Here is a 16579-nt window from a genome sequence, read left to right on the forward strand (position 1 = left end):
TGGACCTCAGTGTTTTCAAGCTAAAGTGAGGGAGAAAGATGACATATGTTCCTGCCAAGGTGGTGCACCTCTGGGTGACAATGAGTCACAGCAGGGGCCCTGGCATAGTTGGTTCTTTGCCATGTCCCCTCCTTGAGCACTGCAGTGCCCACCAACCCAAGACCCACCAGCCCACCCCCAGTCCTTCCCTGGGCCGTTTCATCCCACGTCCACCCACACACATCCAGTCACCCCACTCATCCCGTCACCCACACTCATCCCGTCACCCCACACGCATCCTGTCACCCCACACACATCCTGTCACCCATACTCATCCCATCACCCCACACACATCCATCCATCCATCCATCCATCCACCATCCATCCATCCATCCATCCATCCACCCCACCACCTGTCCACCATCCGTCCACCACATACATCCCGTCACCCACACTCATCCCGTCACCCCACACGCATCCCGTCACCCACACGCATCTTGTCACCCACACTTCAACCTCACATCCACCATCTTCCAAACCACCCTCAGGGCAGACTCACCCGATGTCTGGTGAGCATGCTTCCCTTCAGACACTGATAGTGAACCATGAGGAAGAGGGCAGCCCAGGTCAGCACAAGGGAGAGGAGGAAGGCAATGAAGAACCCCGCTGCATGGAGGCCATGGTGTGGCAGAACCTGCGGAGACAAGAGGAGAGCAGGATTCATGCATGGTCAGACTGCAGGTCTCCCAGGCCACACAGATGATCCAGTGTCAGAGTAGACCAAGCAGGGAGCCAGGGGACTCACTTGCATTTGAGTCCCGCTCTGCCAGCTACCAGCTGGCTGCCTAGAGGCCCTCACTGGTCCTCTCTGAGCCTGAATTTCCTCAGTGCTTGACAAGTCTTTCAAAGAAAGACCTGAGGCATGGTGATTTGCACACAATAGTGCCATCCAGCCCCAAGCCTAGCACATCACAGACACTCAAGAATGTTAAGTTCCCAAATCAAATACATGATAATCCGAAGGATTCGTGGCAGTTTTTGAGAATCATGGGCAGAATTTTGCAAAGGCCAGAGGAAGAACCCATGGCACCCTCACCTTCCCACTACGCTCTATAACTTTAAATAATTAAACCCCAATTTTTATGGTATTACACTTAGAGAAAATCTCTTGTCTTCTGACTAGTGAGATTAGTGGCCCACACTTAACCCCACCCCTCCTTCCCTGCTTCTGCCTTCCAGCATTTATTAGGTTTATAACATATATATTTTGTTCTGCAACCAGAATTCAATTCTGATTATTGTTTATAGGTTAATTCCAGCAACTACAAATTTTAAAAGACAATATTATTATGATTAGGCAAATGTTGCTCACTGCAGAGTAAAGTAATTGGATCCAATCCTGTGTCACTAAATATCTGCCCCTCAAAGGAGTATGTTCCTAATTCAGTCCCTTTTCTCACACTTGATCAATGATTTCAAATCAGGCTACATTTTTAGTTTGCTTCAGTGTGAATTAGCATTTCCTTGTGTGACTTTTTGTTTTTCCTGAAGTTTTTCACAGCCTATCTTTTTTCTTCCTAGCATAAACCCATGTTCTTAATAATACTATCTGTTACAGGGAGTCAAATTTACTTTTTCTTAAAGTTCATCATTCCCAGAGTTCTTTGACTTTCTGATTTAATCAGACCTGGCTACTTTCTAGGTTTTCTGGTATCATAGAGAGATTTTCTTTTTCTTCACTGCCTTCTATATTGTCACAGCATTACTCATTGAAGAAAATCTGTTTCTTGGATCCCATTTCTTCCTTTTTCTTGGATAATTCTTTTTTATTTTGATGAAGGATCCTAAGTATCTATTTATTCTCAAGTAAGTTTGTTTAGAGAAGATATTCTTTTCTCACATCTAGCAATACTGTCACTTAGTTCTCAGTTTGATTGATAGTATGGCTGGCTACATAATTCAAGGCTCAAAATAACTTTCCCTCAAAATGTTGATGGTGCCACTCCACTGTCTTCTGACAGAAGTGTGCCTGATAACCTTTTGGAAGGATCTGTTTTTGTTTTCTGGGTGCTTTTTAAGATTTCCCCCTTTTCCCTATAGTTCTGAATATCCTACCATTTAAAAGAAGATTTCTGAATACATTTCTAATAATATATAAAAAGGCTTATATACTAATGTAACTTTGCAAAAAAATACACACAGTATAATCTCCATTTCACTAAAATAAAAATAATGTGCATATATACATATACATGTGTAAATTATAAAGAAAATCCTCCAGAATTTTATTTGAATGTAATTTCTTGACGTTTTTCACTTTCTTTATGCTTGTTTTCTAATATTTCTACAACGGGTATGTATTACTTGTGTAATAAGAGACAATAATTATTTTTACTACTATTATGATGATGATTATAAAAAAATGTAAAGGCAACTTTGATAGATGAAAATCACCCAGACTGCTGAGGCTTTGTCAACCCAAATCACAACTCCACTTCTTCCTATTTTCAATCCTGCTCCTTTCCGTTTCCTTTTATAGGGGGTCACTGATTGTACCAAGGGTCCCCAAGGCCACCTGCATACAATCCCACTCACAAGTATGGTTTATTACAGCAAAAAGATACAAAGCAAAGTCAGAAAAGGGAAGAATGTAGTAAAGGCCAAGGTAAACAAGACACATGCTTCCAGACTCCAGAGGAGTCACAAAATACGTGCTTAATCCCCCCAGCGAGGGGTTGTGACAACTCATGTGAAATGTTTTCTACCAGGGAAGCTCATTAGGGACTCGGTGTCCAGGGTTTATATTCAAGGCTGATCACATAGGCACCCTGGCATGTACCAAAATTTCATACTCCAAGAAAAACAGCAAGTAATCAGCATAAACTATACTATATGTAAAAAACAGTTCAGGCACAGGGAACCATTCTTATCAGTTTTCAGAAGATGGGAATCCTGAAATTCAAGTTTCCAGTCACCAGCCCAGGATCAATCTTGTAAGCAAGTTTTTCTAAGGATAGCAGCCTCCAGCTGGATATGCTAATTCTTCTCTGCACAATGGAAAGCATATTATACCCCAAACTCTGCATCAGCATCTGTCTCCAGAAACGCCAACCTGTGACAATTAGTTTAATTTAAAATGACTCCAGACCACGGGCCACCGAATGTTTTGTTTAGGAGCTAGAAGACAATTAGCCTATTCCTCATTCTTGTGGCCACAAAGCAGATTGTAGTCAAGGTTACATTTTTTCTGGCAGACCAATGAGGCCACCGTGACCTTCTAGACTGTCAAAGTTAAGTTAGGTCAAAAATAGGAGCTTCAGTTCAAATGTTTATTGAAACCTGAATCGAAGTGTGATGCCACTTATAACTTGCCTTTGATAAATCAGCCTCTGTCCACAGAGGCTGTTATCAGAGACTATCAGAGAACCAATTATGTTTTCTTGCTCTAACATCCTCCTGATCCTAAATCTTGAATTTTGATTAGCACCAAAATGAAATCCAAGTACTCCATTTGTTCTGGACATGTCCCTCTGCTCCCTGAGCCCCGACTGTGTACGTACTAGACAAGAAAAGAATCGATAAGCTGAATAAACATAAATAGCATTGCATGGAGGTTATGTCAAAATATTGATGGAAAGGAAACTAAAAAAAATCTGTCTGTAAAAGAACACAGTAGTTAAAGATCAGCAATCTGTTTTCAAGATTGTTAATCCCCTTTACCTTCAAAGAAGGCAAAAATTTGTCTTTTCATCTTTGAGAAGAAGGAATGGGAGGTAAAGGGGATTAACACTTTTGATTACCTACAATACGCCAACCTCTGGGCGAGGTAAATGTAGTGAGTTGAGTTGAGTTGTACCCTCCAAAAAGACATGTTGAAGTCCTAACCTCAATACCTATGAACGTGACCTTATTTAGAAATTTTCTTTGTAGATGTAGTCAAGTTAAGATGAGGTCATACTGGGTCACAGTGAGTCCTAAATCCAATGATTGTGTCTTCACGAGGAGAGAGAGATTGTAGACACACACAGAGAAGATGGCCATGTGAAGATGGAGGCAGATACTGAGTGATGCAGCTATAAGCCAAGGATTTCAAGGAATGTCAAGGATTACTGGAGCCACCAGAAGGTAAGAGGCAAAGGAAGATGTTTCTCCACGGTCTTTAGAAAGAGCATGGCCCTGCCTGCCAACACCTTAATTTCAGAATTCCAGCCTGCAGAACTGTGAGAAAATTAAATTGTTGTTTTAAGGTACCAAGCTTGTGGAGATTTATTATGGCAGCCTGAGGACACTAACACAATGCTTCATAAACTTTATTTCATTCAATCTTCTGTAATCCCGTGGAACACGTATCATCCCTGTTCTACTGATAGACAAATGGAGATACAAAGAGATTAAAAAATTAATTGAAGTTCACAGCTAAAACAGAATTAGCTCTGCTGGACTCCAATGTCTACGTTTGCCCCACTAAAGCTGGACACTACTTACTGTCCAGGGGGCTGCATGTTTTTCTAAAATGTTTTTAATCCTAATCTCCCATACCATGGTAGAAGTTAGTTGTATGATTGACATTACATATGGGCAGCATCACTCTACTGTAAAAGGCAGGAAAAGAACTCTCTCGTATGTTCCTTCTCCCCTTCTGTCTCCCTGCCTCCCTCCTTCCTACTTCATGAAGTGGAAATGGACAGCTGAGTCAGGCTACCTCAAATCTCTTCCTCTTTCCACTTCCACCTTCTAAATCCACATCTTGAGATCTTCCTTTCATTTTGCCACAAGGGCATTACCAAGAGAAACTGAAGAGTAGAGGTACTGTGGGCAGTTCAGTGGAGCAGGGTCTAGATCAATGCTTAAAGTATCAACACAGTTGTGGGAATGGAAGCCTGGATCTAGGAAGAGGGAAAAACCAGGGCCAGTTCTGCAGATCCCATCACCTTTCACCCCCTTCTCTTACAATTCCTGCTTTCTGACACCAAGTGACAAGCAAACCTAGGCAGAGCCTACCTCCATGGGGCAAACCCACTCATGACCCTCACTTTCTTAATTTATCTGTGTTGTTAAATTACGCTAGGTCCTGCCCTGCCTACAATGCCTCTACTCTTCAATATTCCTCAATGAAGAATGACCAAAGAAGAGTAAAATCTCAATATGTAATTTTATGAGGAGAAGGCTCCACATAATCACTACCATCACTATAATCATCACCAACATTAACATTACCACCATGATTATCAACATCATCAATATCCCCACCATCACTATCTTCACTATCACCATAATGATCAACATCTTCATTAACACCATCATGATCACCACCAGCAGCAGCATCACCATCAAATTCATCATCACCATCACCACCATCACCATCGCCACCTTCATTATCGACATCATCAATATCTCCATCATTTTCATCTTTACCATCACCATCAACAGCGTCATGATTTTCATGCATTAGTAGTGATTACTTCATTAACATTATTACTTATTACTACTTTATGACGATTACCATTTATAGATTACACACATATATTACTATAATTACATTCTTTATTACTTATTATTTCATATATAAATTAATTTATTTACAATATTTTATTACATTACGACATTTATTATTTGTATTTATTACGATATTTACTTATATTACATATATAATATTAGTTTAATTATTTTTCATTTATGGGATGACACATGACATACATTTCATTATGACATGACATTTATTATTTTACGACACGACACACATCAGCAGCAGCATCACCATCAAATTCATCATCACCATCACCATCAGGACCACTACCACCATTACCATAGCCACCATCATTATCAACATCAATATCTCCATCACCACCATCATTATCAACATGATCAATATCCCCATCACCATCATCTTCACATTGGCCAAAACCACCATCACTATCAACATCATCAATATCACCATCACCATCATCTTCACCATCACCATCACCACGATCAATGTCAACATTAACAATAGCCCAATCACTCTCACCATGACCATCACCACCATCATTATCAACATCATCAATATCACCATCACCATCATCTTCACCATCACCATCACCATCAGCAGCAGCATCATCATCAAATTCATTATTACCATCACCACCATGACCACCACCACCATTACCATAGCCACCATCATTATCAACATCATCAATAATCCCATCACCATCATCTTCACCATGACCATCACAATCACTATCATCATCATCAATATCACCAGCACCATCATCTTCACCCCCACCACCATCAACGCCATCATGACACCATCAGCAGCAGCATCACCCTTACCATTGTCATTTCACAGAACATGTATTATGCAGATACTAAGCACCAGGGATGGATCCAAGTGCTTACATGTATTAATCCATTTAATCTCCATAATAATACTCTGTGATGGGAACTATTTTAACCCCCACTTTATAAATTATAATGTCATTGTAGAAATAAGCTTTTAAAATGGCCCAAGGTCACAGAGAGAGTAAGTAGTAGACCCGAGACTCACATCCAGCAGCTGAGGTTAGTGGCCTTCACACCCCACCTGCCTCTCCTAGGCTGGCCCTTTATCAGGGGCCCTGCATCGAGCCATCAAGGGTTTGTGCCACTGTTAACACTTTCATTCCCACTCTGGGTATGCAGCTCACCTTTTGGGGGTGAAGGAGTAGCAGCAAGGCAGATTTTGGAACTCCTGAGTCTCTGGCCAAAAGCCTTCCTAATTCTTTCAAACTTTAATTTTGAATTTTGTCCAGACCAGGCTTTATTCCTCTTTCCTTCTTTTCTTTCTTCCTTTCCCTCTCTCCCTCCCTGCCTCTCTCCCTCTCTCTCTCTCTCTCTCTTTCTTTCTTTTTTTCTTAGATGGAGTCTTGCTCTTGTTGCCCAGGCTAGTGTAATGGCACAATCTCGGCTCACTGCAACCTCCACCTCCTGGGTTCAAGCGATTCTCCTGCCTCAGTCTCCCAAGTAGCTGGGACTACAGGCACCTGCCACTATGCCCAGCTAATTTCTGTACTTTTTGTAGAGATGGGGTTTCACCATGTTGGCAAGGTTTGTCTTGAACTCCTGACCTGATAATTCGCTGGCCTCAGCCTCCCATAGTGCTGGGATTACAGGCATCAGCCACCATGCCTGGCCTCAAGCAACATTTTAAGTGCATAATTCTTACATCCATTTCACATGTGCAGAAACCAAGGTTTGCTATAATTTTGTTTCCCTGAAACTCTCTACTGAAGTGGACACATCAAGTGGGCTGCCAGGACTGACTCCGTGTCTGGATATGACACTACACCTGCCTGACTCACTGGAGTCAATGAAGCCCTGTACTGGGTGCTGGAAGAACAAGGAGGAACCAGAGCCAGGCCCTGCTCAAGGAGCTCACGTCCCACAGAGGAAGGAACAGGCAGGCAGATGCTGATGCCACAGTGTGCCTGGGCTGAGGCTGGGGAGCCTGGAGGACTCGGGGAGAGGGGGGAGCTCCTCTCTTAGCTCAAAGGAGAGGAGAAGGCTTTCCAAGAGGTGATCCAGTGGGCAGAGGAGAATGAGCTGGGCCAGGGGGAGGGCGAGCTTCGAGAAGGACTGGCCTGAGCAAGGCCTGAAGCTGGCAAGAGAAGCAGCCCCAGCCCAACGGGGCCTTTGAGAGCACGTTAGGGATTTGCTGTGTCATCCTAAGGGAATCAGGGGAACAACTGAGAGGCTTTAAGCCATGAAGAAACATGGTTAGATCAGTATTTTAGAAAGATAACTCTGGCCGCCTTATGACTTCAGCCTGGAGGAAGGTAAACCTGGATGTCAAGAGAGAAATGGGGGGCATGAAAAGAGGCTGCAGGAGGCAACAGGACACGCCAGCAAAGACCATGGACTTTGGCCTTTGATGAGGGTTCAACTCTTAAATCCACCCTCTTCCACACTGTGGGAGGCTGGGTCTCGCCAGCTCTGAGAGGCAACAGGTCAAAAACAGAATTACCATACAACCCAGCAATTTCACCCCCAAGCACATACCCCAAATAATTTAAAACAGGTATTCAAACAAAAATCTGTTCTCGAATGCTCACAGCAGCACTGTTCACAATAAGCCAAACGTCCTGATGAATAAAGAACATGTGTATATCCATAAAATGGAATATTATTCGGCCATAAAAAGGAATGAAGTTCTGGTGCATGCTACAACATGGAGGAACACTGAAAACGTGATGCTAAGTGAAAGACGTCAGACACAAAAGGACACATACTATGTGATTCTGCTTATCTGAAATGTACAGGGTCGGCAAATCCAGTGACAGAAGCAGAGGAGTGGTTGCCAGGGGCTGGGGGAGAAGGAAATGGGAAGTCACCAATGGGCACCAAGTTTCCTTTCAGAGGTGAAAATGTTCTGGAAGCAGACAGTGGTGATGGCTGCACAACACTGTGAATGTAGTAACTGTCAATAACAGTAAATGTTATGCTGTGTGTACTTTACCACGCACACACAGTGCCTAATGTTTAGGGTTATGGTACACAGAAGTCAGTAAATCTGAGCCGCTATTACTACTACTGTTATTGGCTGGTGGGAAGGGCACAGACTAGGAGACAGAGACAACGGAGTGTTGTGATGGAATGGATATGTAAGAGGCCAGACACAGGAGGAGCCAACAATGTCCCTGAATCCAGCTCAGGGGACGGGATGCTGGTAGCACCCACCGCTGCAGTGACAAGTCCAGAACTGGAAGTGGCTGAGAGCACCAGAATCAGCCCCATGTTAATCATACTTCTGAGATTCCCTTAAACATGCTGCAGTCAAACTCCACTGAGAATCACTGTAAGTTCAGATTCCAAAGAGCATCTTTACCTTAAACCTCATTGTCTAAGAATAAAGAAAAAGATGGTTATCCCGACTTCCCATCCCCTAGAGTCTTCCTTACTTTCCTTCTTGTCTCTGGAAAAGAATCATCCACGATTACCACCCCTTTAATCACATATTAGCAGGAGCAGATGCCTTTGATGAATTCTGTCACTGCATTTATGAAGAGCGATGCTGGATAAACAGGCCTTTCAAAATGAATGCTTTAAATGCTCAGAATCCAACACCAAGTTACAAAAGCCTGATGAAGAATTGTTTACGGAGTTTGACTTCAATTATGTACTAAATATATTCATAGCCTTGTGGATGGCGAGATGCGAACATGTTAACAATGGTTCTCCCTGCTGGTGGGATTATGGCATGAAGCTATTTTATTCTTTCAACTTTTCTGTATGTGGAGGGTGGTGGTAAGGAGAGGACATTTCTTCAAAATGCCCACAGTGGCCTTATATTAAATCCCACCCACCCAACCCTTCAAAACACAGAAAATGCTTGATGAACATGGGAGATGACGAATGTTTTCTCTGGAACAGAGTCTGTAGATCATTTACTTGAAATCTTTTACTTTGAGCTTGAGACCCAAGAAGCAGAGGGGTGAGTGGCTTGCTGGTCCTTGTCACACAGTCCTTGAGGGGCAGTCCTGAGGGCAAAGAGACCCTGGGCCGCCCAGCTGATAATTCTGGCAAGAGTGAGATGTCAAAGGTAATCACAGGCAGAGACAATCACACTTACCAACGCAGCTTTGCTAATTTACCAATCTAGCGAATAGCATCTGGAGTAGAGAACGCATCACACAGCATGATTCTGACTGCAATGGTGTTGAGTTCTGAACCTGGCCAGTTCCCAAAGCCTCTCTGGACCGGAGGTTTTTACTCTAAAATGAGAAAGTGGGACTAGATAATCTTTAAGGTCTCTTCCAGTTCAACAATTCTATTCTGATGTCAACAAAAATGGATTAAGTGCCATCCAGAGGACTAATCTCAACTTCACACAGTGCCAGGCTTTAATAAATGATCCAACGCATAGGACCGCAGCCAAGGGTACAACTAGCTGGCCAGGGGAGGGCTAGGGCATCACAGAGTGCAGATGCTGGTCAGGATCCAGCAGGAGGTTTATAAGTTGCCCAAAGAACAGGTAAGATAAGAACAGCATGTGCAAAACCAGAGCATAATGGAAAACAAAGGCACCCAGTGGCCCTGGGAGATGGTTAGCAGGGATCAGCTTTCCTGACGGATCCTGAATGGGGGCCCCTCAAGAATAGAAAGCAGGCAGGTTCATGTTTTAGAGAAGACCACTCCAGCATGGACAATGGGCTGGGTAGGGAGTAAAACTGGAGGCAGAAAGGATAGGACGCTGGGGCAGTCACCAAAACAAAAAATGCAGGTTAGGGCAATGGTTAGCGGGCTTGGAATGTCCACGGAGAAGGCAAAAATGATAACGTGCAATTGTGTGCAAACCCCCAAGCCTACAAATCCAACTCACAGCCACGTGATTTTGCCTACAGAGTGACACGGGCCACCACTGTGCTTCAAGGGCACCTCGTAAGCCTCATCTTTGGGAAATTATCATACCGCAGATAGCTGTCTATAGTGGCCTTCCATCTCTTATAAATTAATATTAAGATTCTCTTTATATATTAAAAACATTCATCTTTTGTCTCTTATGTATATTACAAATATTTCCCCAAGTTTCTCATTTATCTTTCTGAGTGCTGTTTTTAAATGTAAAGTTTGCAACTACGTGTACCTAAATCCACAGTTTTCTCCAGATCATATCCTATTAGCCCATATTTACTTTTTACAAATTGTTATGTTTACTTAGATTTTAATCTAATTAGGAAATTCATTTTTGTCTTTCTTTCAAAAGACCCAGTCAGTTGTTACCAAATTCATGGATGATACATCCTCCTTCTCCCATTGGTTTAAAACATATGTGTAGATGTGTGTGTAGATTTTATCTTTTGTTCCACTGGTCTGATGTTTCTTGTAGCAGTCAAATGCTGCATTACTGTAATATATTTTTTTTTTTGAGACGGAGTCTCGCTCTGTCACCCAGGCTGGAGTGCAGTGGCCGGATCTCAGCTCACTGCAAGCTCCGTCTCCCGGGTTTACGCCATTCTCCTGCCTCAGCCTCCGGAGTAGCCGGGACTACAGGCGCCCGCCACCTTGCCCAGCTAGTTTTTTTGTATTTTTTAGTAGAGATGGGGTTTCACCGGGTTAGCCAGGATGGTCTCAGCCTCCTGACCTTGTGATCCACCTGTCTCCACCTCCCAAAGTGCTGGGATTATAGGCTTGAGCCACCGCGCCCGGTGCTTTGTAATATTTTTAATATCTGCTAGGGTAAACCCTCCCACATTACTCTTCATTTTCAAAACCTTCCCATCTGGGTTCATAATTTATATTTTCAGGTGAAACTATTTTTTTCACATCCCCTCCAAAGTCCCATTAAAATGAGTATTGGAGGCTGGGCGTGGTGGCTCACGCCTGTAATCCCAGCACTTTGGGAGGCTGAGATGGGTGGATCAGCTGAGGTCTGGAGTTCAAGACCAGCCTGACCAACATGGTGAAACTCCATATCTACTAAAAATACAAAATTAGCTGGGCCTGGATTGTGGATGCCTGTAATCCCAGCTACTCAGGAGGCTGAGGCAGGAGAATTGCTTGAACCCGGGGGGGCAGAGGTTGCAGTGAGCCAAGATCATGCCACTGCACTTCAGCCCAGGCAACAAGAGCGAAACTCCGTCTCAAGAACAACAACAACAACAAAATTAGTATTGGAATTGCACTCTGAATGAATTGGGGTACCACAACAATTGGTTTAAACGTCTCTCTCTGATTAGACCTGAGATCCTGGCAGCAGAACACTGTGACCTGTTCTCTTGGTGCCCGGCACAGTACCCGGTCCTTTCATGGGCACATGTGATGAACACAGAAGGGGCTATCTAGTGCCATCTGAGACCTGCACACAATGTGTGATTCTTATTTTCTCTCACAAAGACAGTACTCTCATCCAGGAGACAGAAAGGGGAAGACAACTTCTTGAGAAAAAATGAGAAACAATTTCTTGGGGCCTCATTTTCCTTGGCTGACATGTGTCAGTTTCACCCTCAGGAAAGTAACAGGAAATTAAGGAGATAATGGGGTAGCTCCCAAATGCGGCAGAATCTCCATTTACACAATGGAAGCCTCCCGTCTTTACCCTGTATTTTTAAACTGCCTGATGCACACATCAGGGGCGCTGCCGCCCTCCTGGCGAGCTCATCCTATTCATCACCACCACACCTGTCTGGTGCAATTCCACAATCTCTGCAGGTTCCCCCGTCAGCCCTGCTGGAACACACGCCATGACTGCCACGGCCTTGCCTCACCCTTATGTGTGTGTCACCCAGCAGTGCTTGGTTCATGCCTGACCAGCAGTCAACACTGGCTTAACCTAGAAGTCAGATCTTCAGCTGCTCCTTCCCCAACTTTAATTAAATCTTACCTTCAAGACCCAATTGAATTCTTCCTCCTCCAGGAAGCCTGCCAGTCCACCCAGCCCATGGAGTTCTCTCTCTCTCTGCTGTCAGTGTCCATGGTACAAGCAATCTATATTTCAGGTCACAAACTCACAAATTCAGCCAGTGCTGTGCATTCTTCGGTCTTTTTTTTCCATTTACTGCCTCGGTGTGAGGGTGGGGATGGTGGGTGACAGGCAACCCGAGTGTCCACGCTGCCGCACGCTACATTACTTCCTGGAATCTTGCACTGAGACTGACATACACTTATAGCACCTGTGTGACCCCGATGGGCATTGGAGCATGAGGCCCTGACGCAAAACATTCATTGTCAGCATCACAGAACACTTGGCACAGCTGTGTTGTTCTCATGTGTAAATAATAATAATAATACTGACGATGATAACAGCTGACGTTTATGGAGCCCTCACAGTGCCGGGCACTGTGTTGAGTGCTTTACTTCCCTTGATCCATTTACCTCAACAACCATCCTGTGAAGTGAATATTGTTATTACTCTCATTTCACAGTTGGGGAAACTGAGGCCCTCAGAAGCATGTGACGTGCCCAAGGTCACATGCAATCAGTGGAGGGACAGGGATTCAAAGCCAAGCCTTATGGTCCAAGAGTCTGCTGGGCCCACACAATACCACAGGGCCACCCTGTGCATACACCTCCTCTCCCCACTCAACAGGGAGCTCCCTGAATGTGGTCCACAGCCTGGGGGCGCCTGTCCTGGGGGCTGATGTGGCTGAAATTCAGCCCCAGTTCCAAGGCCAGGACTTGCATCCACAGGTTTACATCCCAGGGTGCAACTATTCCTCTTTCTCCTGAAGGCAACATGCAGGTGACGGGAAGCCTGGAAGACCCGGGCATGGCTCAATTCCATCCACAAGTGAGTCTGTGGCAGCGGGGAAGGGCTCGTAAATACCCTTATATGAGCGTTCTCTGCCTTTTATTACACTGATGCAGCGACCAGCCACCTCCTCCTGAGCAGCAATCATCATCGTTGACGACAACAAGCTCAATCATGGGATATTTACCTGCTGAGTGCCATCTACAATGTACCGCGCAGTGGGGGACATGGGTGAATCCGACATGGCCTCACCCGCCAGGAGCTCACAGACCACCAGAGACTTGTTACCAGTGCACCTGACAGCCCCACTAAACCGAACACTCACCTAAGGCCAGCCTTGTACTTTCTCTTCATCTCTTCTGTGCAGGACTCTGGCTCTCTGGGAGGCGTTATGGCCCAGTGCCTGACAGCAGGGATCCGGAGCCAAATTGCTTGGGTTCAAATCCTGGTCCTGCCACTTACTAGCCATGCAGAAAAGAGTTAACATCTTCAGCCAGAGACTGGCATCCTCTGAAAGCCCTTCCTGTAGGGCTGGGCCTCAGTGGATGTCTTGGAACATGGATTTTGGGAGGGTTTCCACTATTTTCTGGTAAGAGTGGCTCTCTGTTTTCAAACTGTCTGTGCAAACAGTGTGGCTTAGGCCAAGCACCTGCTTTCCTTCTGGGAGTCTGGAATCCTGGTGTACGCCAGGCAGAGAGTGCCTACGTGGCCAGCCCCCAGTAAAAATTCTGGCACTGAGTCTCTAAGGAGCTTCCCCGGTAGATAATACTTCACATGTGTTACCACAACCCATGCTGGGGGAATGAAGCGTACCCTCCGTGACTCTGCTGGGAGAAGACTCTTAAAACTTGCAGGTGATTTTCTCCAAACTTCTCCCCATGCAACTTTTCCCTGTGCTGACTTTGCTTTGTATCTTTTCAGAGTAGTAAGTCACGGCAGTGGGTACAACTACAGGCATGCATCACCTACCAATGAAGAGATGTTCCTAGAAATGCATTGTTAGGTGATTTCCTCATTGTGCAAACATCACAGAGTGACTTATGCAAACCTAGATGATCTAGCAGACTACACACCTAAGCTCTATGGTATAGTCTATTCCTCCTAGGCTACAAACCTATACAGCATGTTACTGTACTGAAAACTGTTGGTAACTGTAACACATGCTAAGTATTTGTCTATATAAATAGATCCAAGTATAGAAAAAGTACCAAAGCCTGTAATCCCAGCACTTTGGGAGGCCGAGGTGGCCAGATCACTTGAGGTCAGGCGTTCAAGACCAGCCTGGCCAATGTTGTGAAATGCCATCTCTACTAAAAATATAAAAACTAGCTGGGTGTGGTGGTGGGTGCCTGTAATCCCAGCTACTCAGGAGGCTGAGGCAGGAAAATCGCTTGAATCTGGGAGGCAGAGGTTGCAGTGAGCTGAGAACGCACCACTGTACTCCAGCCTGGGCGACAAAGCAAGACTCTGTCTAAGAAAAAAATAAACAAAGAAAGAAAAGAAAAATACATATAAAAGAAAAAAAAAATACACTTGTATAGGAAATTTACCATAACTCAAGCTTGCAGGACTGGAAGTTGCTCTGGGCGAGTCAGTGAGTGAGTGGTGAGTGAACGTGAAGGCCTAGGGTATGACTGTACACGACTGTAGACTTTAGAAACACTGTACCCTTAGGCTACACTACATTTATTTATTTATGTTGACACAGGCTCACTCTGTTGCCCAGGCTGGAGTACAGTGGCATGATCTCGGTTCACTGCAACCTCCACCTCCCAGGTTCAAGCAATTCTCATGTCTCAGCCTCCCGAGTAGCTGGAATCACAGACATGCACCATCTTGCTCAGCTAATTGTTTTTGTATTTTTAGTAGAGACTGGTTTAGCTGTGTTGGCCAGGCTGATCCTGAACTCCCGGCCTCAAGTGATCAGCCCACCTCGGCCTCCCAAAGTACTGAGATTACAGGCATGAGCCACCGTGCCTGGCCACTAAATTTATTTTAAAAATACATGCTGTGCAAGTTTCTTCAGTAATAAGTTAATCTTGGCTTACTGTAACTTTTTATATTTTATTTTACTTTAAGTTCTGGGATACATATGCAGAACATGCAGGTTTGTTACACAGGTATACATGTGTTGTGGTGGTTTGCTGCACCTATCAACCTGGCATCTAGGTTTTAAGTTCCACATGTAATTGCCTTTTTCCCCCACCCCCCGACAGGTTCCAGAGCGTGATGTTCTCCTCCCTGTGACTTTATTACCTTTGTCATTTTTTTATTTTAACATGTTGACTCTTTGGTAATAACACAGCTTAAAACACAAACACACTGTACAGCTGTACCAAAATAGATCCTTTCTTTATATCCTTACTCTGTAAGCTTTCTATATTTTTAAGGTTTTTATTTTTAAAAAAACTTCTTAAACTTTTTTGTTAAAAACTAAGACACACGCACATTAGCCTAGTCCTGTACAGCGTCAGGATCATCAATATCACTGCCTTCCACCCCGACACCTTGTCCCCCTGGAAGGTCTTCAGGGGCAGTAACAGGCGTGTACCCGTGACATCCTAGGATAACAAGGCCTTCTTCTAGAATCCCTCCTGACAGACCTGCCTGACGCTGATTTCTAGGTAAGCTTATTTTGGATTTGATCAGTGGAAGGAATACACTCTAAAATAATAATAAAAAATATGTATAGTAAATATGTAAACCAGTAGCATAGTCTTTTAGTATCATTATCAAGTATTATTATTATTATTTTTTTTTTTTTGACAGAGTCTCGCTCTGTCACCCAGGCTGGAGTGTAGTGGCACGATCTCCACTCACTGCAAGCTCCGCCTCCCGGGTTCATGCCATTCTCCTGCCTCAGCCTCCCGTGTAGCTGGGACTACAGGCGCCCCCCACCACGCCCAGCTAGTTTTTTTTGTATTTTTAGTAGAGAGGGGGTTTCACCGTGTTAGCCAGGATAGTCTCAATCTCCTGACCTCGTGATCCACCCACCTCGGCCTCCCAAAGTGCTGGGATTACAGGTGTGAGCCACCACGCCTGGCCAAGTATTATGTTTTGGACATAATTGTATATGCTAGACTTTTTACGATTGGCAGCACAGTAGGTTTCACACCAGAATCACCATACAGGTGAGTAAACGCACTGTGTTACAATGGATGTTACACAATCACATGATCACTAGGTGATAGGAATTTTTCAGCTGCATTGTAATCCTATGGGACCACCTTCATATATGCAGTCCCCTGTTCACCAGAATGTCATTATGTGGTGTGTGACTGTACATGTAAGTCCCGTGAGTCACCCTAGAGAATCATCGAAACTGGGGGTGGGTATTGGGGACTCTGACATTCTAGCCATGGGATCTTGAGCAAATTACTAGACTTTAATGTGCCTCGG

The 16579-nt window shown here is 44.3% G+C and overlaps 1 protein-coding gene across 2 annotated transcripts in view; it reads right to left on the reverse strand.

Moving 5' to 3' along the window:
• The window catches only part of EVC2 (EvC ciliary complex subunit 2), a 143792-nt gene that overhangs the window by 101506 nt on the left and 25707 nt on the right, over positions 1–16579 (reverse strand). For both annotated transcript variants that reach the window (XM_009206511.4, XM_017958562.3), the window contains one exon: positions 539–673. In XM_009206511.4, coding sequence (XP_009204775.3) covers positions 539–673 — 135 coding nt within the window. The remainder of the gene's footprint in view (positions 1–538; positions 674–16579) is intronic.

The sequence above is a fragment of the Papio anubis genome, chromosome 3 (genome assembly GCF_008728515.1).
Source record: "Papio anubis isolate 15944 chromosome 3, Panubis1.0, whole genome shotgun sequence".
In the NCBI taxonomy this organism is placed as follows: Eukaryota; Metazoa; Chordata; class Mammalia; order Primates; family Cercopithecidae; genus Papio; species Papio anubis.